The sequence below is a fragment of the Myxine glutinosa genome, chromosome 9 (assembly GCF_964187855.1).
Source record: "Myxine glutinosa chromosome 9, kmMyxGlut1.1, whole genome shotgun sequence".
In the NCBI taxonomy this organism is placed as follows: Eukaryota; Metazoa; Chordata; class Myxini; order Myxiniformes; family Myxinidae; genus Myxine; species Myxine glutinosa.
This window is the reverse complement of record NC_136269.1, coordinates 39,159,675-39,184,961: the sequence shown is the minus strand read 5'-3', so window position 1 is coordinate 39,184,961 and position 25,287 is coordinate 39,159,675. Positions and strand designations below refer to the sequence as shown.

The 25,287-nt window shown below is 45.5% G+C and overlaps 1 protein-coding gene across 1 annotated transcript in view; it reads left to right on the top strand.

Moving 5' to 3' along the window:
- Positions 1–13,124, top strand: part of LOC137435775 (calpain-9-like) — a 129,463-nt gene extending 116,339 nt beyond the window's left edge. The window contains exons 13-20 of the mRNA XM_068129721.2: positions 2,311–2,388; positions 2,606–2,663; positions 3,859–3,923; positions 9,630–9,698; positions 9,808–9,886; positions 10,078–10,194; positions 11,793–11,851; positions 12,789–13,124. Of these exons, the coding sequence (XP_067985822.2) occupies positions 2,311–2,388; positions 2,606–2,663; positions 3,859–3,923; positions 9,630–9,698; positions 9,808–9,886; positions 10,078–10,194; positions 11,793–11,851; positions 12,789–12,815 (552 nt within the window). The 3' untranslated portion in view covers positions 12,816–13,124. The remainder of the gene's footprint in view (positions 1–2,310; positions 2,389–2,605; positions 2,664–3,858; positions 3,924–9,629; positions 9,699–9,807; positions 9,887–10,077; positions 10,195–11,792; positions 11,852–12,788) is intronic.
- The last annotated feature ends 12,163 nt before the right edge of the window (positions 13,125–25,287 follow it).

Below are 25,287 nucleotides of genomic sequence, written 5' to 3'. Positions count from 1 at the left end.
CAACAACCCTTATATACCCGATTGTGAAGCCAATCGTCAAATGTACCTGTCCGTACATTTTGTCACGCCACCTGTGATATAATCCTGTTATTGACTTCTTGCTGTGACAGACAATCAGTGACATGGTTCTTTTAACAAAGAAATCACCGAAGCGTAAAAGAAACTCACCAGATTGATATACCGAGTTCAGAAATTAAACCCAAGTCAAGAAAAAAATATTCCATTATATATATATATATATATATATATATATATATATATATATATATATATATATATATATATATATATATATATATATACTGTATATATATATATATATATATATATATATATATATATATATATATATATATATATATATATATTATGCACATACATAAATACAGTCCTGGCCAAAAATATTGGCACCCTTGCACTTATTTCAAATAACTCACAATTTTCTCTAAAAATAAGTTGAAATTGACAAAAGTATTTGGTCTCCACAATTCTTAATTTTACGGTTAATATTACAGAACCTTTGTATTTTATTCAGAACTTAATATATCCTTTTAAATCAGAAAATAAAAAGAAGTGGCACTGACAAAATTATTGACACCCGAGACTTAATATTTGGGAGCACAGCCTTTGGACAAAATAATGCAGTGAAGTGCTTCCTGTAGCCATGAATGAGCTTCCTACACCTCTCTACTGGCAGTTTGGCCCACTCTTCTTATGCAAACTGCAGATTTGAAGGGTGCCTTCTTCCAACTGCTGTTTTCAGATCTCCCCACAGGTGTTCAATGGGATTTAGATCTGGACTCATTGCTTGCCACCTCAGAATAGTCCAGCCTTTTGTCTTCAACCATTCCTGGGTGCTTTTTGAAGTGTGCTTGACGTTATTGCCCTGCTGCAAGACCCATGACCTTCGACGGAGACCCAGCTTTCTGACACTAGGTTGAACATTGTGTTCCAAAATACCTTGGTACTCTCCTGATTTCATGATGCCATGCACACATTCAAGGCACCCAGTACCAGAGGCAGCACAGCAACCCCAAAATATTACTCAAGCTCCTCCATTTTTGACTGTAGGGAAGGTGTTCTTTTCTTTGAAGGCTTCATTTTGTTTTCTGTAAACATAGAGATGATGTGCTTTACAAATTAGCTCTAATTTGGTCTCATCTGTTCACAGGACATTCTCCCAGAAGGATTTTGGCATATTCAGGTGTGTTTTGGCAAACTCCAGTCGGGCTTTCTTATGTCTGTCTCTCAGCAATGGGCTCCTTCCTTAGATCCCCCTTTCATTGAGTTGGTTATGTATGGTGCGAGCTTAAACTGTCATACCTTGTGTCTGAAGGTCAGCTTGAATCTGTTTGGCAGTTCATCGAGGTGCTTTCTCCACAATTCAAACAATCCTTTGCTGCAATCTTCAGTCAAGTTTTCTCTTGTGGCCACGTCCAGGAAGGTTGGCTGCAGTGCCATGGGCCTTAAACTTTCTGATAACATTGTGTACGGTGGACACAAGAATATCAAGATCTCTGGAGATGGATTTGTAGCCTTGAGATTGTCCATGCTTGGCTACAATCTTGTGTCTGACCTCCTCGGACAATTCTCTGGTTTTCTTTCTTTTTTCCATGCTCATTGCGGCACACACAGTGACACAAAACAGCAGAATGACTCCTTTTCTCCATTCAAACTCGTTCAATGAGTGATTTTTATATTGCAGGCAGGTGAGTTCATTTCCAAAGTAAAGGAGAATCACCTGCTTGAAATCTAATTATTTCTGACAACTTCTAAAAGGTGCCAATAATATTGTCTGGGCCATTTTAGAATTCGTGTGTGGAATAAGCTCAGATTTCGTATTTTTTTTCTGCTTTTTTGTTTTGTTTCACTGCAAACCAAAGAAATATATATGTGGATCTGCTTTTTTTGTTTTGTTTCACTGCAAACCAAAGAAATATATATGTGGATACCAAAAGATTTTTTAATTTGAACAATTTTCTGGAAGAAATGGAGCATTATTGGAAAAAAGTGCAAGGGTGCCAATATTTTTGGCCACGACTGTATATACATATACATATATATTAATTTTTTTTATAGATATACATTGAGAATTGAGAATTGAATAGTATTTTGATAGTTTCAATTATATAGCAAGAGAACAAAATTGGAGCTAGAGGAGACATTAACCACATTGTTTGTGCTTTGAAATCAAAACGAATGACTTGGTGATCAGCAAAACATGTGAAGATAAATATCTTTCATCCAGGGACTTGGAAAACTGCTTTTGGAACCATGTTAAGCTGTCACTCTCCCTGTACATGTGTGCAGCTTGTGTGTGCTGTGGATGGAATCGAGACGGAGGAAGACCGACGATTCAAACAAGTGTTTTCAAAACTAGCTGGAGAGGTAAAGTTTACTCATAGAACGGCATTATTTTAGGGGTTTTCACGACGTAATGATCTCTTTTTAAAACCTCGATGAATTTGAGGAGTTGAAATGAAATGCTCTTTGTGAAAATACACTGAGGAAGAGGATGGATCACATGCCATTTTGTAGTGATCTTCCCTTGATAATGTCGACCCATCACCGTGTATGAGATAAGGTCATGTTCTCTCCCCACCAGGACATGGAAATCAGTCCGAGAGAATTGCAGAATATCCTGAACCGTGTCACAGCTAAACGTGAGTCCTTCTGGCATGGCTTTACACTTTCACATGTTCATCGATTATATGATTTAGTTATTGGCCTGCAATAGCTCGCGCCACATATGTTGCTATTTACACCATGGCGCAGAATGTGTGAGCCATTTGAAAATATTTTACTTCAATTCCATGAGTTGGCGAGCAGCTTGGTGGTGGAGTCACTAAAAGCCTTGTTGTATTACTTTCACTCTTTTGGGTTTGGGCCTCATGGCTGCTGAGCATACATTTCCATACCCCATGTTGGAGTAGTGCCCCTTGCATGGTCGGTTCTTAGCCACAAAAACGTTTTGACTCCTCTTTAGAATCCCAATGCTCTTTGAAGAGTATGGCTCTTCACTGCCACCACCACGAGTTGTTAATGTTGTACCTCACATGTTATTGACCTTGCCCAATCTTGGAGTCATGATATCAATCATTAATGCCATCTCCTGCATGGTTGTGTTTCAAGGTACTAATATCATCACTGGAACAAATGCCTGAAAACAAGGCCATCTTGTGCATAATACATGCTTACTAGAGTTTCATTGACCAATATAGTAGAATGGACCAGGATGGAAACCAACCTGACTGTCTGTGAATAAAGAGTGAAAGAACAGATAAGAATTAAGGTCTAAAGGTCTAAAATTAAGGTCTAAAATTAAGGTCTAAAATTAAGGTGGGATGTGGTTGCATCAGTGGGAATGGATTGCATTAGCGAGATGGGCCTGCCATGAGTGGGATGGGGTTCATTTCATGGGCGGAATGGGGTTGTGTGAGTTGCATGGGTTGCGTGAGTGGGATGGGGTTGCGTGAGTGGGATGGGGTTGCGTGAGCGGGATGGGGTTGTATGAGCGGGATGCGTTTGTGTGAGTGGGATGGGTTTGTGTGAGCGGGATGGGTTTGTGTGAGCGGGATGGGTTTGTGTGAGCGGGATGGGATTTCCTGAGTGGGATGTGGATGCGTGAGCGGGATGGGGTTGCGTGAGCGGGATGGGTTGCATGAGCGGGATGGAGTTGCGTGTGCGGGATGGAGTTGCGTGTGCGGATGGGGTTGCGTGTGCGGGATGGGGCTGGTATGAGCGGGATGGGGGTGGTGTGGGCAGGATGGCAGAGTGTGAATGGGACAGCAATGTGGGAGTGGAATGGCATTCGTGAGAGGATGGCTCTGCATGAATGAAATGGCATCTTATGCGCAGATGGGGAGCTTATATCGGATGGATTCAGCCTCTATGCCTGCCAGAGCATGGTGGCCCTCATGGATGTATCCTTTCAACTCCTGTTTTTTGATATATATATATATTTTTATTTTTTTATTTTTTTAACTTTAATAAATGCTTGTGAGAAACCTACACAATATTCAGGCAAAATAAGGGAATGACATAAAGAGATGGCTGTGTGGGATGGAGATGGGGAGGGTGTATGGAGTGATTGGGGATGGAGTCACTTCCAGTGCACGGCCATGGATGGCTACATAAATCCCATATTTTCTCCAATGTTAGCAGAAAGGGTTAAAGACTATTCAAGTAACAACAGCTACAAATGTAGCACCAGCATGATACTTCATATTAACAAGTAGAACATGTGCTAATGTGACGTTTGAGGTGCTTTGTCACACTTATTAATGTTACAACGTTATTTACAGATCCTGTTATTCATCAAGCTCTTTGCGACCATTATTTTTATCAACATATGCCAAGTTCTACATTCACGTCACTATATTACCTTATGTCACTGATTGAAACCTTTCGGTCAATTGCTCTAAACTAGGGCATGCCCGTACTATATCTATATCTAAAATTATATCCCCCCCTCTATTTACATGAAATGGTTTGGTTCATGAAATGTTTTGGTCCATTCGCAACGCCAAAGCGAACGGCGAACGCTTTACATGAAATGGTTTGGTGCATGAAATGTTTTGGTCCATTCGCAACGCCAAAGCGAACGGCGAACGGCTTGCGAGTACAGTGACAATCCCCCCGGGGTTTTAATTAGTTTTAAAACATCGTTTAACGCCAACATAGCGCCAACATAGTTTGCCGACGGGAAATAAATGAATACGCTCTCAAATGTGCCATCCGAGGCAGAGTGTGTCCGCCACGTTCGGCACACGCGATAGCTCGCTGCTCTCTGATTGGTTGAATCGTTTTTTGGACATAGCTCGGTAAGTAATTGTCCGATTAATATGAAACCTTGAAAAGGCACATCCTCGGGTCCCCAGCAATATACCTGGCAAGTTTAAAGTATATCGGACCCGTGGTTGTCGAGAAACAGCGGTCACAGACAAACGTACAAACAAACACACAGAGATTACTGGAATTATAGATAGATATAATATGGCTGAAAGTGGTTTACTTAGAGTTTATTTAGGTCCGTTTAACATCCTCACCAAAAGCGACGCTAACAGCGAGCGCTATCAGCATGGTTGACATAACCAGTGGGGAGAAGTTTAAAATTGGCACAAATCGGTGCCAGCCAGCTCAGGTGTGCGTAGTCCACCAAAAGCACAGGGTTTGCGTCTTGCTTGTATTCATGCAAACCCTCAGTGCGATAATACTCCTTGGAGGTCTCTGCACTTTATAGAAGAACAATAAGATCGAGCTATTTTTTTATTAAGATTGTTTGGCATTTTGTTAAATTAATGTGTTGATTATTATTAGCTGGTAGTTGGTTCCTTAACTTGCAGCCATTGATGGTGTGGTGGTAAAATCTTTTTATGATGTAACAGGCGTAATACAATGTGTTAATGTACCAATTTGGTTTACGCAAGTGAACCTTTTACTTTTGTGGATATAGTTATGTCAATTTCTTTAAAGAAAAAGTCAAAGCTCATGGAGGAGCAAATCGACAGAGGAAATGGGGTTTTGACTGACACAAACGGACAGAAGGGAACATGTGGACAATTAATGGACATCCAAACATGATCTGTAAGTAAAGGTAAAGTATGCTAGCAGATTAGGATGGATAAAATAAAAATCAATACGGTAATGAAAATGGGAGATGACGAGAGATGCTGGAGTGCTGCATCCTCAAAGTGGAAGAGGAAGAAACGTACTTCGGACAGGAAGGAAGGCAATTCCATTGGTCGAAAAATAGAGACAAAAATGCAGGTGATCAAGAACCCTGCCTTTGATAGGCTGACAAGGAGGGAGTTACTGGATAAACTTATTTTGCCTTGATAAAGCTGAAGCGAGACAGCTGGCTAAAGCACACGGGAAACAGGACCAGACGAGTGATGATGACAAAAGATGAAAAGGCCATGAACCAGTCTAAGGTAAGGAATCAGCAGACACAGTCTCTTTTTTTTTTTTTTTTTTTTTTTTTTTTTTTTGTATACAAGATCGAGGCTCGTGAAAGAGCGAAAATTAATCACACAGAAAGACAAACAGACACATAAAACAAATAACATCGGGAGCGGTAGACAAGATGGGGAGAGAGGGGGAAGGACACAAACACAACATTTGAGAGCAGGGACCGAGAGACATGGAGACATCGAGAGATCTGTGGGAGGGAGAGGGCTTTGGGGGGGAGGCATGTGAAGGGGGGAGGCATGTGAAGGGGGGGAGGCATGTGAAGGGGGGGGGGGGTGGGAGAGGTATAAACATATGGACACTGCCAGGATTTCCAGGAAATAAGTTGGAATTTCAAACAAGGTGGATCTGGGGTGAATTAGTGGGGGTAGAAAAGATCAAGGTTATGGATGGGGGAAGATAAGAGATGGTGGTGAACAGCTGTTTTAAAGACCTGGAGGGAGGAGAGGGATTGAAGGGAGTGTGGGAGTTTGTTCCACAGGCGGGAGAAAAGAGGAATGAAAGAGTGAAGGTGAGCAGAGAGCCGAGATTTCGGCAGTTTAACCATCAGAGGGTTGCTGGCAGATCTTGTGCGACCTGTAGGAATATTTGGGGGACAGAGCACGGAGAGAGCTGGGGGAGCAAGGCCGGAGAGGAGTCGGTAGAAGACAGAAAGACCACCTACCTGCCTGCGGTGAGTGAGTGAAAGGCCCTCAGAGATAGCTTCATCGCGGGAGATTCCAATGATTTTGAAAGCTTTGGATTCAACAGCGTGAAGCCGAGCCAGGTGTGAGGCAGGAGCACCAGCCCATAGGGGAGAACAGTATTCCATTGAGCTGCGGATGAAAGCCTTGTATGTGGTGAGGAGCTCAGGTGTGCCGAGGAAGGACTTCGCACGACGGAGGATGCCCAGTCGGCGACTGGCTTTGGAGGCCAGCTTGGAAATGTGGTTTTCCCAAGAAAGATCATGGCAGATAGTGAGACCCAAAAGCTTGAGTGACAGAACTTCTTGGAGAGGATTGTTGAGAAAGTAGATGGGAGGGTTGTCCAGTCGATCTTTTCGGAGAGACATAGTAAGAGAGTGAGATTTGGCAGGATTGAAAGACATGTTCCACTTGTTTGACCAGTCTGTGATTTTGTCCAGGTCTTCAGAGAGTGAGGAGGCTGCAGACTGCCTATCTGAGGGAAGAGGAATGGAGCGGCAGAGAGTGGAGTCATCAGCAAAGAGATAGAGAGGATTTTCCAGAGAGTCAGAGAGATCATTGATAAAGACCAGAAAAAGCACAGGGCCCAGCACACTTCCTTGGGGAACTCCAGCCTGAACAGGAAGGGGAGATGAGAGAAATCCATTCAGGGCCACACGTTGACTACGACCAGAGAGGAAGTCCGCAAGCCATGCATGGAGATTTCCATGGATACCATAGGAGGAGAGTTTGGTGAGCAGAGCTGGGTGCCAGACCGTATCAAAGGCCCTTGATATGTCAAGGGAGACAGCTCTGATTTCCTGTTTGGCATTCAGGACCTCCATCCATTGTTGAGACAGCAGAAGCAGCATGTCCAGAGTAGAGTGACCTGGTCTGAAACCAAATTGATGATCAGAGATCAAGCCATTGGAGAAGAGGAAAGATTTCATATCCGAAGCAATGATGGATTCCATGACTTTGCTAACTCTTGATCTTGACTCTAGTCTAAGCTACTCCTGGCATGGATACCACCACTCACTTGGTGATCAGGGCCTGCATCCCTTGAGCTATTTTCTCAGAGCTGCAAAAGGGATGATCGATCACATTTTCCAGCCACAGTGAAAGGCCTGGCTCGAGGATTCTTTGTGTCTCAATAAATAATCTGTTGGCTCTCAAAAAATGACCAATGCCACAATGTTGAAAGTTATTAGAACGGTTGGAGCTCTTGACTTCAATAGAAAACCCACTACTGGCGCAGATCCCTGGCCTGCCTCAAGGGCAAAAGGAATATCCTGGAAGAAACAGACAATAGTAAACGCGGAAGTGTGAGAGCAATATATCTGGGGTTTTTGTATGCAGTGTAGAGGCCTGTTGAGCTAGAACACATAACGGGAGAGGACATAACAGCAGAAAGAGATAATGGGGTGGGGGATACAGCAATAGAAAGATAGAGGGATGAAATAAATGAAGACTTGGAGGAATAAAGAACTTGGGGAAGAATGAGAGCAAGGGATGGGGGAGGTCAGGGGTGAACAGGATGGATACAGGCCCAAAGCCTCAATCACAGCGGAAGGAAAAACTGGAAAAGGAAACTAAGCAAGAAACGAATGAATGAGAAAGGAGGCCTGTTTATCACGTGGAAGGCCTAACCAGCCGAGGCAGATGCATAGGAGCAAACAGCTGAACATGCACACACGGAAATGGCGATGAACACATGACATGAATGAGAAACGAAACAAAGAGTAGACAACAATCAATGGCAACAAAGACCAATCTGCAACAATTTATTTAACTCAGGAAGCAGCAAGGCTGCCAAACCCAGAAACCCATGAATATACAATACCGTACACAGTCATACAAATATTCTCCAGAGCCATAGCAACAACTTCTCAGAAGTGATATTTGATATTGGAGTGGATTTATCCAATGCTAGATCTCCATATTGTTACAGCTTCCTTTGTGCACATACTTGCTCCTTCCTCCTTTGAGGAAACTACCTCGAAAGCTAGAGATGCCATTGTGGGTTGTCTCATCCAACTCTTCTCCTTTGTTACCTGCACTGCTCATCGTTCTGTATGTCCATTCTCCTTTCTTCTCACACATTTAATTAGCCGTCCCCATTTGTAGTGGGAGACGGGGTTTTGCAATTGCTTCTGTGTGTGTCTGTCTTTCTGTCTGTCTAGGCCATAACCTTTTTACTAATTCAGCTTTTGTCATCAAGTCTTCAACAAACCTTCATTATGAGAATATGGAGGAAAAAAAAAAATTGGGTCAAAATGGGAAAGGGAAAAGTCAAAGTGACTATAAATAGCCCTTATTAGCTCCGCCGCAGCGCGTCAAGCAGGAGATAGCCGGATTTAAAAAATCACTTCCGTGTTTCTTTATTTATCATTGAGCTTCAGTATGCCTTCCAGGCAAAAACATTTTTACTAATTGATCTTTTGACATCAAATCTTCAACACTTTCTTATGTGAATATGAAGAACACAATTTAATAAAAATGGACAATTCTTTTTTACCTGTCGTTTTTGTCAAGTTTAGTTTGCATACAAAGCGGATGCGGACGGGCTTTGCATTTTCAGATGCTTTCTAGTTTATACTTTCCATCAATTTCATTTAACTTATCCGTAGTTACATTCACACCTGATTTGATTAATTTAAGGGATCTGATTGATATTCTCAAATACTGATATTTTGCTTTTGGACAGAAAGAAAAACAAATTATTCTGAATTTATTTTAAAAATCACATCTTAAAGCTACCTTTGTATATGATCGATTGTGTGATTAATCCAAAAGTGACAAATGTGTTTGGAACGGAGCATTTAAATAATACAAGGGTATCCATATAAAAAAAGTAACTTTCTGCAGCTTTCCATTAAATATTTTATACCTAATTATCCATAGTGTAGAAGATGAGGGAGTGGGGTTAGAATTCATGAGATATCAAATTGGAACACCTAAGCTCCTGACTTCCTTAGCCCAAGCTTCCGAGAACAGACCGATTGCAGCGGACAGCTCGGCATCCAGGAGTTTAAGATTCTGTGGGATAAGGTTAAAAACTGGCAGGTAAATCAGATTTGCTTCACCTTTACTGACACACAACATACTTTGTTTATTCACTGTACCGGGTGCTCTGTGGTTCAGTGAACTGGTATCGCCATCCGTTGATTCACAGGTCATCTTCAGAAGGCACGACGTGGACCATTCGGGCACAATGTCTTCATATGAGATGCGCACAGCCCTCAATGCTGCCGGTCTGACAACCCACATAACCACAAACCACTCTTTCAGTGCCACTTTTGCACCACATTTTCCAATATAATACCTACTTACCTAATCACCCACGCATGCACATGATCATTTTTATAAAACTCCTAATACACGTTGGAATTGATTCTCACAATCAAGATAGATTATGTATATAAAGTTGAAACTCTCCTCTCAGGATATCACCTGAACAACCACCTCTACCAGCTGATCACCATGCGGTATGCTGACGATACCATGACGATCAAATTCAACGATTACATCACTTGTATGGTGCGTCTGGAGGCCATGTTCAGTAAGTGGAGCACTGCTTGTGACTGTGTGACATTAGAGGAAGGAACCGATGCTATTCGAAAAACAATACTCAGCACACCTTACAGAGACACAAGAACTTACCAACTAAACATTCGTCATATCACCTTGAAACTCTCCCAGCTCCCCCTCCACCCACAGTTTATAATCACTCCCCCCCCCCCCCGCCCCACCACACCTCCGCATCCCACACCTCTACATCAACCTTTGAAAATCTATTACACTAGACTAGACGGATCATCCTGCAGGTTGACCTGCACCTTCATAGCCATTTCTAAATAATAATGATCACGAGTCAAAACCTTTCCATTGTGGGAGTATATCGGATTGGTGGTGACAGTAATTCCATCAGAATCATAAAGTTGAAGGAAGAAATTTTGGTGTTGTGTCCAATTAAATCTTTATTTTCAACTTTATCTTTTTTTTCTTTTACTTGCAACTTTTTCTTTTTTTTCCTTTATTTGCAACTTTTTCTTTTTTTCTTTTATTTGTAACTTTTTCTTTTTTTCTTTTATTTGCAACTTTTTCTTCAAAAGGTTTCTTCAACTTTTCTTGCTTACAAAGTCAGGGCTTGCGGAAGAGCGAGAATACAGAACTGATCAGGACGTCGATCACTGATCAGAACAAAAAGAACAACAGAAAGAGAGGGGAAGCACCAACAGCAGGGCCGAGAGACAAAATCGATGGAGACGGACAAACAAGAGATGTGGGAAAGAATGACAAGTAGGGGAATATGCAGGAGGTGGATAAAATGGATACAGAAGCAAACTCTCAGGAAGGAAAAACTGAAAATTTGTAAGGAAGTGGGGTTGGGGGTGGACTGAGGGGTGTGGGGGTAAACTGGGGTAAAAGAAATCATGGTTTTGGATTGGGGATGATCTGAGATGATGGTGAACAACTGTGTTGAAGACCTGGAGGGAAGAATGAGATTATTGAAGAGGATGTGGAAGTTGGTTCCACACGTGGGAAAAAAGAAGAACAAATGAGTGGAGGTGAGCAGTAATCCTGTATAAGACAGAGAGACCACCAACCTGACTGCAATAGTGAAGTGATAGACCCATAGACTGCTCCATCGTGGGAGATTTCAATAATCTTAAAGGCCTTGGTTTCCACGGCATCAAGCAGAGCAAGGTGTGAGGCAGGGATGCCAGCCCAGAGGGGAGAGCAGTACTCCATCAAGCTGCAGATGAAGTCGTTATAGGTGGATATGAGTTCAGGTGTGCCAAGGAAGATCTTTATACGATGGAGGATGTCCACTCAGAAGCTGGAAACTGCAGTCTCATTTGGCATGCCAAAATAATGTGCAATTTTTCTACCATTGGCTGTTCTTTATTGAAGGACACCTTGGTAGCAAAGTGGAGGTGTTTAAGAAGTTGAGGGTGTTCACAAGAGGTAGTGGTTCATCCTTGGAATTAATTAATGTACTTAGCCTAGCAAACCATAATGATGTCCTCTGGATGGTCAAATAGCTAGCCCTTTAAACATTAAATAATGTGATTTTCATTCACACTGTATATTGTGAAACCACAATGGTAATAGGACGTACTTGTGAATATCTATCACCAACCTCTTCTTCCACAGGAATTTTTCACAGTCTGGACAAAAATAAAAGGGGTCTCATTTCACTGCGTCTGCCGACGGTAAGAATCCTGGAAGGACCAACTGTGTTAGATGTGTTTCATTTTTTTTTTAATGCCAAACACTATTTTCACTCCGCATGGCATATGAAATAACAAATGTTGACTTTCTAAAGTCGTATTGCATTATTCTACGGTTTCCGTGCTCTTCAATGCTCCTTTGTCCCATTGGTTATCAGTGCAGTGCACCTTGCTGTGAAAGGTGGCGGTTCATCCTCGGAATACATTTTTGAGCTCATTGAGGAAATGATAAATGTTTCCCCCTCATTTTATGCTTTTTTAAATTAACCATCATAGCAAATTGGTGAAATTCACTTTGACTTGGATCGAGTGAACGAGGAACAGTTTGTAGTTGGAAAATCCAAAACAAAAACGAATCTGAGAAAAACAGTTATTTTTGAGAAAAACAAAAACAGACTAGAACGACACTCGGTACAGCGCGTACCTCCGCCAGGCTGAACAGTTTACAGGTGTATCCCACTGATAGGCCGGATCTGGATTCGGACCTGAACCAAAATGTAATCGGCTTGTTCTTGTCACCTACCCAACTCATCCACCCAGTTTCGTATGAATCCGTGCATATCCTTTTGAGATATCATGATTTGAGATTTTTTTTTAGATATAATTTCTGATATCGTTTTTGGCCCTATCTCTCAATGGTCAAGAATCACTTAAAATAATTTCTAGTATCCAGATCTGGATATTCACCAAAACCTAATCATTTCGTCCTGTCCACCAAGTCACACACACAACCTGTCCACCAAGTTTCTGCTGTCTGCTTCACAGACAGACAAATAGACAAACAAACAGTGGTGAAAACACAACCTCCATCCACCATTGGTGGCAGAGGTAACAACGGTGCATGTGGCTTCATCAAATCATCCCATTTTCTGAATACTCATCATGACTATAACGTTCTACCTGGGTGCTGTGTTTTCAGTGGCTAAGACTCACCATGTACGCATAAGCAGTGCAGGACATGACTCCATCCTCTGGCATGGTGCACGCTCCGGTGTCCAAGACTGGACTGGTGGTTTGAAACTCCCGCATGTACCGCCTGCACGGCTCCCAACAGCACGTGTGTAATTCTAACCTTTTGGGACTTATGACTGTTGGCTTCGTTTGTAATTTGATTTTAAATCTTAACACAGACCTTACATTTTTCTCAGCACGGGCATGTCAGTGTCTTTTTAAAAAGTCAATACTCTCCTGCTTAAGCAGCATGAAGGTTTTAAATTCACCTTGTAAACAGAATTGTGGAATAAACCATGTTTTGTACTGCTTACATATGCTGTATTTCAATGATAATTCCTGGTAATAATTATTTTACATCAACGCACCGCTTCACCATACTGCTTCACCACACTGCAGACAGTCACCAACAACTCATATGCCTACTCGCCAAAAGATTATATGACCAACAAACAGCTCTACACATCCGAGGGAACCCAGGAAGGAGGGGGGGAAGCACTTTGGTGCTCCCTGGAGGTACGTGAGTGGAGAAATGTTTACACAACCACTCACGTCCATAAACATCAGAACATGCCTGTTGCAATACCAGAAATACCACACCAACAATGATGATGCTCTGGTATTGCCCTGTCACTCCTTGAAATTCTGTGCATTGGCATGTTAACAGAAATGAGTTACAATTTGGATACAAAATGGTGGCTGTATGCCAGAGTTGGAATATGTGCCTGAGGCATGCCAGGACCTGAGGAAGTTTGTGGATCATTAAAGAAACTAGCAGAGTACCCGCCCTACGGGCGACCCTATGGACAATCTTGTTTCAAGCATGCAACACATTTTTCTGCCATCGGATATTTTCTACTGACACAACTGCTCTGACTTGGATTTCTTGCTGATTTCCTTTGGTAATATTGCTCTTGTTGATTTCTGTTCAACTTGGGTGGCCTTGGTTTTTGAGGGATCTCAATTTTCCAGAAAAATAAATAAACATCAAACGTCACCCTAGCTAACAATACCCACAACCAACCCACACCCACACCCCTCTCCCCCCGCCCCCTCCCTCCACCCCACTCCACCACCCCTCACATTCCCCCATCAACCATCACCCTAGCTAACAATATCCACGACCCCCCCCCCCCCCCTCCATGTCATCCCCAATCAGTGTCGGAATCCGAGCTCGCAATACACCGTTTCTCTATGTATCATCGCTGGCAGGATCACGGTGAGTTCAAAATGTGACGTCACTGGCTATCCCGAAAATCTACAGTCTAGGGTTTTTTCGGCACTTTGTGATTGGCAAAAAAAAATCCCTTCAAATTAGATCGTGATTAATGATTGCCAATGGTTTTTCAGGGGAAAAATTTGTGTTTGAGTTCCCCTTTAAGGGTCTGTTGGGTCTTCAGGGTCTTTTCAGTTTTTTGGGTCTTCAGGGTCTTCTGGGTATTTTCTGGCTTTGCGGTCTTTTCAGTCTTTGGCGTCGTTTTGGTTTTTGGGGTCTTTTCATTATTTGTGGGTTTTCTGGGATCTCAAGAATCTTAGGGGTCTTTTCAGTCTTCGGGGTCTTTAAGGGTCCATTGGGTCTTCAGGTTATTTTAGGTATTTTGGGTCTTTGGAGACATTGGGGTATTTTGGATATTTGGGTATTTTTGGTCTGTGGGGCCTTTTGGTATCTTTAAGGGTCTTCAGGATATTTTGGATCTTTGGGGTCTTTTCAATATTTTAGGTATTTGGGGTCTTTAAGGGTATTTCGGATATTCGGGTCTTTTTGGTGTTCGGGATCTTTTGGGTCTTTTGGGTCTTCGGGGTTTGTTGGGTCTTTGTGGCCTCTTGGGTCTTTGGGGTATTTTGGATCTTTGTATCTTTTCGGTCTTTGGGACCTTTTGGGTATTTAAAGGTCTTCAGGATATTTGGGGTCTTTGGGGTCTTTTCAATATTTTGGGTCTTTGTGGTCTCTTAGGTCTTTCTGGTCTTTGGGTTCCTCTGGGTCCTTGGGGTATTTGGGGTCTTTTGGATCTTTGGGGTCTTTTCAGTGTTCAGGGTCTTTTGGGTCCTCAGGGGTATGGTGGGGGTGGGGTCTTTTGGGTTCTCATGGTACTTTAGGTTAAGTATTTCAGGTTACAATTGTGGGTGGCGTCAAGTCAGCTGTCCAACCAATGGGTGAAGAGCGGATATACATACATACATACATACATACATACATACATACATACATACATACATACATACATACATACATACATACATACATACGATGTCTCCTAAGGCTAACGTTGTCCTTTCCTGTTTGGTTCTATATCAATAGATAGTGCTTACTACTATTTGGTGGTTGTCTTTGACTTTTGTCTTCAATAAGAAATAATCCCAACCACCTTGACTGAATGTCATATTGTTATGGGTTGGGTTAGAGATAGAGGATGACACAATATGGTGGTAAACCTCCAACTTGAAGCCCTGAAGAGAAGAGTAGGGGGTATTGCTCGAAGAGCAGATGTGTCCTGAGGATCTGGAGAGGACAGGACGGCTGAGAGAGCAGAGGGAGTTAGATCAGAGGCGAAGTGGTTAAAAAAAACAATGAAGGTCTATGATGTGACATCAACAGGCCTGGTCCTTCGTTCTCATTGCGGGAAATCCCAATAATGATGAGAATCCTTCCTTCATTCGAATTCACCCATGTTTGTGTATTTTCTCCCCTACCAATGGAACACTTTCATTGAAGGACAATGTTGTTAATACAAAGGTGGGGAAAAGCTTGGAAATCCTGATCTATAGAAACACTTGCATACTCACCTGTTGCAGGTAGGTCTTCACTACGCCTAAGGATTTATTTTTTTTTGGAAAATCCATGAGAAAGCTAAGATTTGAATCCACTCAGGCTAGCATACACCATGATTACGGGTACCTGGGATCCTTTTTAACCCAGGTTCCTAGCATCATGAGCCATCGGTTCAGTAGAGAACGCCAAACAGGTAAACTCAACTCCATGAATACAACAACAACAACAGGCATTTTAAGGCCATTTTCCCTGCCAGAGCGGGGGTTAGCCTTGCGGTCCCCATGACAATCTTCTCCATTTTGCCCTATTTTCTGCATCTCTCCTTGTTAACCCCCTTGCCCGCATTTCTTCTTCCACCATCTTTAGCCAAGTCTTTCTCGGTCTTCCCCATCCTCTACTTCCTTCTACATTCATTTCCATCAATCTTCTCAACCAGTCACTTTCATCCTTCCTCAACACATGACCAAACCATCTCAACCTGTTCCTCTTCACAGCATCAATCACAGGCTCTATTCCCATCATCTTTCGCAATATTCATCATTTGTCTTCCTCTCTCTCAACGATACTCCAACATCCACCGAACCATTCGCATTTCCACCCTTTCCAGCCATGGTTGCTGCTCTACGTTCATTACCCATGTCTCGCTCCCATAAATCATAACACTTCTCACACATGCAGCATACACCTTTCCCTTCAGCTTCAACGACACTCCCCTCCTCATCGGCACACCACTCAGTTCCCGAAATCGAGGTAGCAAAATGTTTTCACACCTTCCAGATTCACACCGTCTCGAAGATCCAACTCAACATTTCCTCCATCTGCAGCTCCCTCTGTGCACACCTTACATTTGAATGTAGCTGCCACACTGGTAAATGACCCTCTCAGACCACTACATTTTTGATGAATCCACTCAGCGCACATTGTACATTGAATCGAGTTCACTCCGACACCCTTCCTGCACACAGCACACGGCCACTTCCCAGTTCTTTCCACCTCAACACTTGCTTTACCACTTGCCATCACCTTCGTCTTTCCGATATTCACCTTCAGACCTTTTGTCTCCATACATTCCTTCCACTTGCTCATCTTTTCCTTCAGTCCATCCATACTTTCCGCAATCAACACCAGATCATCTGCATACAACAAACCCCACAGTAAACCCTCCTTTACGTTATGAGCCAGCACCTCCATCACAGCTACAAATAGTAGTGGACTTAGTACCGACCCCTGATGCACTCCCACCTTCACCTCAAACTCACCACTGTTCCCGTCCTTCGTCCGTACAGCTGTGCGCGCTCTTTTGTACATTGCCATCACTACTCTGATCAACCATTCCTCCACTCCTAACTTCCTCAATGCCCATGTCAATACTTCGCGTGGAACCATATCGAATGCTTTCTCCAGATCAACAAACCCAAGAAGCAACTTCTTAATCTTCTCCATGTACTTCTCCTGCAACAGCCTCACAATAAAGAGCGCGTCTGTCATTCCTCTTCCTGGCATAAATCCAAACTGCATTTCGTCGATCTTCACCTTCTTCCTTATCCTCCTCTCCAACACCCTTTCCAATACCTTCATTCCATGCTCCAATAACTTTATCGCTCGGTACGAGCCACACTCCAGAGGGTAACCTTTCCCCTTGTATAGAGGGACGAGGGTACTCAGTTCCCAATCCACTGGAATGCGGCCTTCTTTCACCACCAGATTACAGATCTCTGACATTCTCTTCACACCCCAACTTGCTGCTGCCTTCAACATATCTCCCATACCTCCCATCGGCCCTCCCGCTTTTCTCCTCTTAATTGCTTTTATCGCTTCCTCAACTTCCTTCTCAGTTATCTTCTCTGCCGGTCCTAAAACTGGGTTACTCTCTATGTTGCCATCCCATTCGTTCTCTGTATTCAACAGCATTTCCATATATCTTTTCCATCTTCCTTTAATTCCATCTGGGTCCACAACGATTTGTCCCACTTCATCCTTCAAGCAACTCACCCCCATCACATCACACCTCTCTTTCGCTATCTGCTTTGCAATCCTGAATACCGCTCTCTGACCCTCTTCCGAATCCAAGCGTTCTCTGAACATTTTCCTACATGCCTCCTGCGCCTTTGCTACCTCTTTCTTTGCAGCCTTCTCGGCTGCCTTATAACTTTCATGCTCTGTTTTTTCTGCTCCCGTACCCTTTGCCTTCTGCCACTCCTTGAACTCCTCCTCTTCTCGTCAATCCTCTTTCCAACTTCATCATCCCACCGCCATGTTTCCGAGTGCCTCGGTGGTCCTTTTGTCCATCCAAATACCTCACCAACGGCTCCCATTTCATTGACATCCAACCACTTTCAAGCTCAACCACATCATCCTCTACCCTACTCAGCCTCTCTTTTAATGCCTCCCTTACTGTCACCTCTTTCAACCTCCACACCTTCATTATCGGTTGGTACTTCACCCGCCGAGCTCTCCTCGCACCTTTCACCCTTATGTCGCAGGCAACCAAGTGGTGCTGTGAAACAGCCTCCTCCCCCGGGATCACCTTTGTGTTCCAGAGGTGCCCCCTATCTCGCCTAGGCACCAGCAGGTAGTCAACGGTTGTCGTCGACCCACCTGACGTGTATGTAACAAGCTTATTATCCTCTTTCTGGAACTGAGTATTACAAATCAACAAATCAGCTCCATCAGAAAACTCCAAAATCCTTTCACCTTCTCCATTTCTCACACCATATCCGTAACCCCCATGAACTCCCTCAAAACCGTCCATACTCCTTCCCACATGTCCATTTAGGTCTCCTCCTACCACAACAACTTCCTCATCTTTCACGTTTTCCATCAGCTTCTCTATCGCACACCAGAACTTGTCCTTCTCTTCATCGCTCCGACCAACTTGCGGAGCATATCCCGAGATGACGTTCACCAAGAGCTTTCCAATCATCATTTTCACCATCATCAACCTATCACTCACTCTAGTCACACTCACCACACTGTCTATGAACTCCTCAGAAAACAGGACACCAACACCATTCACACTCATGCCCTCCGGGCACTCTTGCCACACAAACTTGTATTTCTGTCCCTGCCTACCCTTCACCATTCTCACACCACTTCCCTTCCATCTCGTCTCTTGCACACAACATATGTCCACTCTTCTTCTGACCAATACTTCCACCACTTCTCCTGATCTCCCTGTCATTGTCCCTACATTCCATGTCCCAAACCTCAGAAACCGATCTCCACTTCGGGCTGTACCCTGCCCATATGTAGTTGTAATAGTCATGGTTCTCTTTTTGAGGCAATGTTTCTATGGCCGGATGCCCTTCCTGACACCAACCCTCTTTGTCGCCTCCTACGACACGCAGGGATACGGTGTACCTATTCTAAACCAGGGGACACACCGGGAAAAAACCAGGGTACACACGGTCCATGAATAGAAAAAGGAAATAAAAAACACAAGCTACTTGCTCTTCATCTACCTTTAATGCCAAACTAGCTGTAACCCGTGAAATTCACGGGCATAAATAGTGTTTATGTTCATACAAACTAACTTGCCCTTCCTCTTCCTTTCCGCTTCCTTTCAAAATAATTGTGTCAGTTGGCACCAACATTCATTCTGGCGGATCTCCTGAATATCGCTTTGTATTCCACTGCAGTATTGTCTCTTTCGTGTGGTTACTGGTAAGTATCCCCTTTACATTTCTGATCGCATTTATATTGTTGCGAATATGGAATTTGGCCTCCATATCCGCTTGTAAATATTCCCCTATTTCCCCAATACTCCTCAACTATCCCCAATCCCCCATTCCCTAGTCCCATTGTCTGTAAACAACACTCTGTAGAACCGACCTTCCCCTTTTTCCCCCATTAAATGTCGTGCCCAGGTCCACCGCATCTCACGTAGACAACTTTCGGACATCTTGCTAGTTACTCTTATTCTATGTCAGTTAAGGACTCGTTTCCATTAATTCTGACTCTTCGTTGCACCAGAATGTGATTATATGGCACCAGTAGTGAGTTTAGGACCTTCCCATACCTCCTTCCATCTTCTTCCCCAAACAACAACAACAACAACAACTACAGCTACAACAACAACTACAACCACGGCGCGCGGGGGGAGTGTGCGTCCTCCCACCAGCTCGGTTAGCCGCCATGACCATGCGCTCCACGGGGTTACCACGAAGGGGCTCCCTGTCAGCCCCTCGTCAAGGGCGGAGCCGGTAACCCCCCCGCATGCACCCAATGAGAAGCAACGAGCCGATTCCATCTGGGGCGGAGCTAACGAGCCGAGGGCGTGTCACTCCCCGCCGGATATACGCAGCACGTACCGGACGTGACGTGAGATGCGCCCCGAGCTTGAGCCTTGAGAAGACAAGAGAGCCACCTCCGAGCGCTGAGAGACCTCCTGCATATTTTGGGCCGCGCTATCCTGTCCCTGAGCACAAGGTGCACCTTGTGCTGGCCATCGAATACCCGCTTTCCTTGCCATCAATCCCCGTGTGAGTCAGCCTTTTGTCCCGTTTATCTGTCGTCTGTTGGGGTTAATATAAGTGTGTCTAAGTGCCTGTCTTTCTATGATGTCCCTCTTGTAGTTGTAATCTACAAGAGGGACAGAGCGCGTCTGTCATTAAGGACTCGTTTCCATTAATTCTGACTCTTCGTTGCACCAGAATGTGATTATATGGCACCAGTAGTGAGTTTAGGACCTTCCCATACCTCCTTCCATCTTCTTCCCCAAACAACAACAACAACAACAACTACAGCTACAACAACAACTACAACCACGGCGCGCGGGGGGAGTGTGCGTCCTCCCACCAGCTCGGTTAGCCGCCATGACCATGCGCTCCACGGGGTTACCACGAAGGGGCTCCCTGTCAGCCCCTCGTCAAGGGCGGAGCCGGTAACCCCCCCGCATGCACCCAATGAGAAGCAACGAGCCGATTCCATCTGGGGCGGAGCTAACGAGCCGAGGGCGTGTCACTCCCCGCCGGATATACGCAGCACGTACCGGACGTGACGTGAGATGCGCCCCGAGCTTGAGCCTTGAGAAGACAAGAGAGCCACCTCCGAGCGCTGAGAGACCTCCTGCATATTTTGGGCCGCGCTATCCTGTCCCTGAGCACAAGGTGCACCTTGTGCTGGCCATCGAATACCCGCTTTCCTTGCCATCAATCCCCGTGTGAGTCAGCCTTTTGTCCCGTTTATCTGTCGTCTGTTGGGGTTAATATAAGTGTGTCTAAGTGCCTGTCTTTCTATGATGTCCCTCTTGTAGTTGTAATCTAACCTTCCGCCTTAATATAATCTCCTCCGGAGGTCTTGAGAACCGTATCCCTGGTGTCGTGTCATTTTAATCCCAGCCGTGTGTCTTTTCCTTCATTGATCTAGCGTAGCGCGATTAGTCAACGTTCGGGTATAATCGGGTAACTTGTGCAGACGTGGTCATACCAAACCGCTCGGTAAATAACATCTAAGCCGCGTCTGTAACAATTGGTGTCGAGGAGTGGAATTCGAACCCGGGACTAAATTTATTAGGCCCAAATTTGTAGTAGAATCAATTCGGAGCGCGTTTCCCGCGCGAAATTATAACGGCGAAATTTGATTTTGTTATACGGAAATAAAAACCCGAATTTTGAAAGTCGCGCTATGGCAGACCAAGACAGCTGGGGTCCGGTAGGGGAGAGTGAGGCAGGGTCGGTCCAGGACCAAATTGAGGGACGCGAGGAGAGCGAAGCAGTGAGGGCGGCAGGGTCGCAAAATAGCGTTGTCACGCACGAGGTGGCCACAGCGTCCACGCCCGCGACCGTGGCAGCGCCCCTGGTGGATCCGAACCTTTTTATGTTGCAAATGAGGGCCCTTATGGAACAAATGGGTGAGCGATTGGAGGGCCAAATGGGGGTAATGGGGAACCGGATGGATGCTCAGGGTGAGCGATTGGAGGGCCAAATGGGGGTAATGAGGGACGAAGCGAGGGGTACTGGTGAGGGATTAGACGAGAAATTTGGGAAATTAGACAATAGATTAGGGGAAATACAGGAGGGGTTAATGGGGGTAGAAAACAGAATGGCCGCTCAAGAGAATCAAATGGAAGGGATGCAAAAAGGGTTAGAGGGGTTAGAAAACACCATGGAAGGCAAATTGAGGGACATGAGGAACCAAGCGGAAAGGGAAGTTAACCAAATGGGGCAGCAGATAGAGGGGGTCAGAATGGGGGTAGAAGCCAAACTGGATGCTCACAGGGAGGAAATGGAGCAGATGAGGGTGGCATCTGGGCAGGAGATGCAAGTGATGGGAGAGGAGATCAGGAGAGGAGTGAGTGAGGAGGTCGGAGGAGTGCGCGAGGAGGTGAGGCACTGTAAGGAGCACATGGAGAAGGAGGTGAGAAAGGGGACTGTAAAGTTACAAGGGGGCATAGAGGACCTGACGCAGGAGGTGGAGCAGCTGACGGTGGGACAGACGGAGTTAGTGGAGCAGGTTCAAAGGAACACTGCGGTATTAGGAGGTTTAAAAGCGACACAGAAAGAACTAAAAGATGACTTGGTAGCGACGAAGAGGGAATGTCAGATGGTACGTGAGGGACTGACAACGAGGCTGGACGAGGTGATAGAGGTAATGGAGACGAAGGACCGGCAGGTGAGGACGCACCTGGAAACGGTCAAGGTAGCCTTAGAGGATGAGCTTGAGGAGACGTACCGGGGAATAAAAGAGGTGAAGCACAAATTAGAAGAAGTGGAAGAAGGGATGAGCGAAATTAAGAAGCGACGGAGAGGGGATAAGAAAGAGATAAAAGAGGAGATAAAAGAATTGGTCCAAAGTCTGTGTTTGGATCGTGATGATGTGCTCATTAACCGGATGAGGGATTCGCAGGTGATGGAGGAAAAGCGAAGAGGAAGAGGACCCGGTGTAAGTGGTGACCAATATGGTCGTGCGTATGATGCGCCAGGGGATTTAAGAAGCTTGGGGGTCGAGATAGACCCGGGTGTTCGTGAGAGGCCGTTGGTGAAGTGTGCGACAGGTCTGGTGTGCGAAAGAGGAGGTGTGCGAGAAAGTCCGACTCTGGGGTGTGTGAGGAAAAAGTGCGTGCCAAGGAGTGAGGGTGCTGGCGAGAGTGAGTCGGTCGTAGCGTGTGTGCGAGGGAGCACATGGAAGCGCGGTGTGGTAAGTGTTACAGAGGGTGTGACGGGAGAGTGTGCGTGAGAAAGGTGTGCGCGAGAAAGGTGTGTGACGGACGGGTGCATGAGGAAAGAGTGCGCTGTCAGAAGTAAGGAAGAGTGTCCACCTGTGGTGAGTGTTACAGAGGGGGTAACGGGAGAGTGTGCGCGAGAAAGGTGTGTGACGAACAGGTGCCTGAGGAAAGAGTGCGCTGTCAAGAGTAAGGGTGAGTGCGCTGTCAAGAATGGTGGTGAGAGTAGTACGAGTGACAAGGAGAGTGAGTTGGTTGTGACAGGTGAGCGAGGATGTACACCTGGGATGGCAGGATGCACACCTGGAATGGTAGAGCGTGAGTGGGAATGCACGCTGGAATTGGTAGTGAGGCACGTGGTAGGATGTGCGAGTAAGAGCACACCTGTGATTGTCACAGAGGAGGTGACCGAGGAGGGGGTGCGAAGAGGTGTGTTGGTGAGGTGTGCTACCAACGAATGTGTGCCAAAGTGTTCGGTGGTCAGGTGTGTGACCAGGGCTGTGAGTAGAATGGGAGTACCTGGGTGTGTAAGGAAAGGTACGAGGAGCATGGAGACGGCTGCATGTATGAGCAAGAAAGGGGTAGCGTATGCTTGTCAGAATCCAGGTGAAGCATCGACGGTAACCAGGTTAGAGGTTAGGTCGACTTTTAGCCGAAGCGGGCCCTCGGTGCGTGCCGGGCCTCGCTTTGAACGGCCGCGTCCGTGCTCCACTAGGCGGAGCTGGCAGCCCGATAGAAAGGGTCGTCATGGCGACCACTTTTTGGTGAGACGTGCCGGCAGGTCGAGAGCGGGACATTGGATGGCTCCGTGCCGAGATGGTGCGTGGGATCTCGGCACGGGTAAGCCCCCGTCCCTGCACCGAATGCGGGACGTATCCAGCCGCTGGCACAGAACAACCCGCATTCATGGCTTGGCTTTACGAAGCCGGGCTTTGGACGGGAATTGGCGCACCGAGAGGCATTAGTGAGTAGACTGGGTGATGAGGTTAGTGTTTTGGACCCAAAATTAGAGAAAAACAAAATTTGATGATTGGCAAGGGATTGGCAGTAGTGATTGGCAGATGATGGGTAGTGATTGGCAAATTTTTGATTTGTTGAAATTTGATGTGCAAAATTGATAGTGAGAGACCCCCGATGTGGTGGGATGGCAAATCCACCATCCCTCACAGGCATGGGGGGCAAAGGAGCAATAGCTTATGGGGTGTATGGCAGTGAAAACTAGCCCGGGTGGGTTAGGTTATATTGATAGGGCCCTAGAAGATGACATTAGGTGACGTTAAGTTTAGTTAGTGACTGATACCTGTAGTGGGGACGCAGGTAGATTAGTGTGGATTATAATGACGTGGGAGCGCAATAGTTTAAAGGGACGACTGGGAAGCGCAAGTTTCAGAGGGGAGTAGTTAGATGAGATGATGCTGTGTGAGAATTGAACAGGTGTGATTGCACAGGTGTGCAACTGGACAGGTGTGAGGAGCAGTGTATGAGTAGTGAGTGTGTGGATCAGCGCGAATGCGCTTGGGGAGAGAAGGGTGCAGGTGGCACCAGGTGTGAGAGCACAGGTGTGCAAGTACAGGTGTGTGGAGAGAGTTGGAGTAAGTGGTACGGAGTGGTGTGCATGGTGCGAAGGTGTGGATGGGGGAAGAGTGGACCCCTTTCACGAGTACCCGGGGCGGGTAGTGTAAGTGTTAGGTAGAGGGTACAGGTAAATTGTGGTAGGATATTGGCATCTGTGGTGCGGTTGCAGAATGGTGTTGTGAATGGGTGCATTAGTGTTGTGGAAATGGCTGGGCGTGTAGCCTGTTAGTGTGTGTAGTTGGTTGGGCACTCCACCACTGTGAGGATGTCGGCCAGGTGAGGCCGCAGGTGGGCTCTGGGAGCCGGTAGTTGTGAGTGGGTGCCTGAGGATCCCGGGTGTGGATCGGGCAGCCCAGTGCCAGAGAGGGCACCGAGTGGGGAGAGCGCCAGAGGGCCTTCCCCAGGTAGTTAGGTTAGAGTAAGGAGCAGGTAAGCTCGGAGGCAACTGCAGTGGTGGAGGTGTGCAGGTGGGTAGACCCACTGGGAGAGGTACACGCCACAGCCCAGAAATTGTGCGAGGGCACCGGGAGATGAATCGGGGGAGTGAGACCCCAAATTGAAAAGCACCACAGTTTGGCCAATGGGAATTGGTTTTTAGAACCCATAGTGTAAGAGGGCCAATGGTTTGGCCGGAGAAAGACCCCGGGTAGTGTAAAGTTGTTAAAGTCATTTAGGAAATGGTTAGGATTGATGAACCTGTCGCACCATACGCAGCCACTTACCTGTGGTGATGATGATGACTCCACACCTGTGTTTTCTTTGTTCTGTTGCAGGAAGTAAGGACTGCTGTCGGATTTGTGAGACGCATCACGACGTGGATGAGACATTGGGGGTGATGCCATCTCTCCCTCCCTAGGAGGGACTGATGATGAATTGGTGATAGCAAATTATGATGTTGAGTTGGAGATGGCAAATTTTGATGAGAGTTGAAAATGGCAAATTTGATTGGTTAGGAGGGAG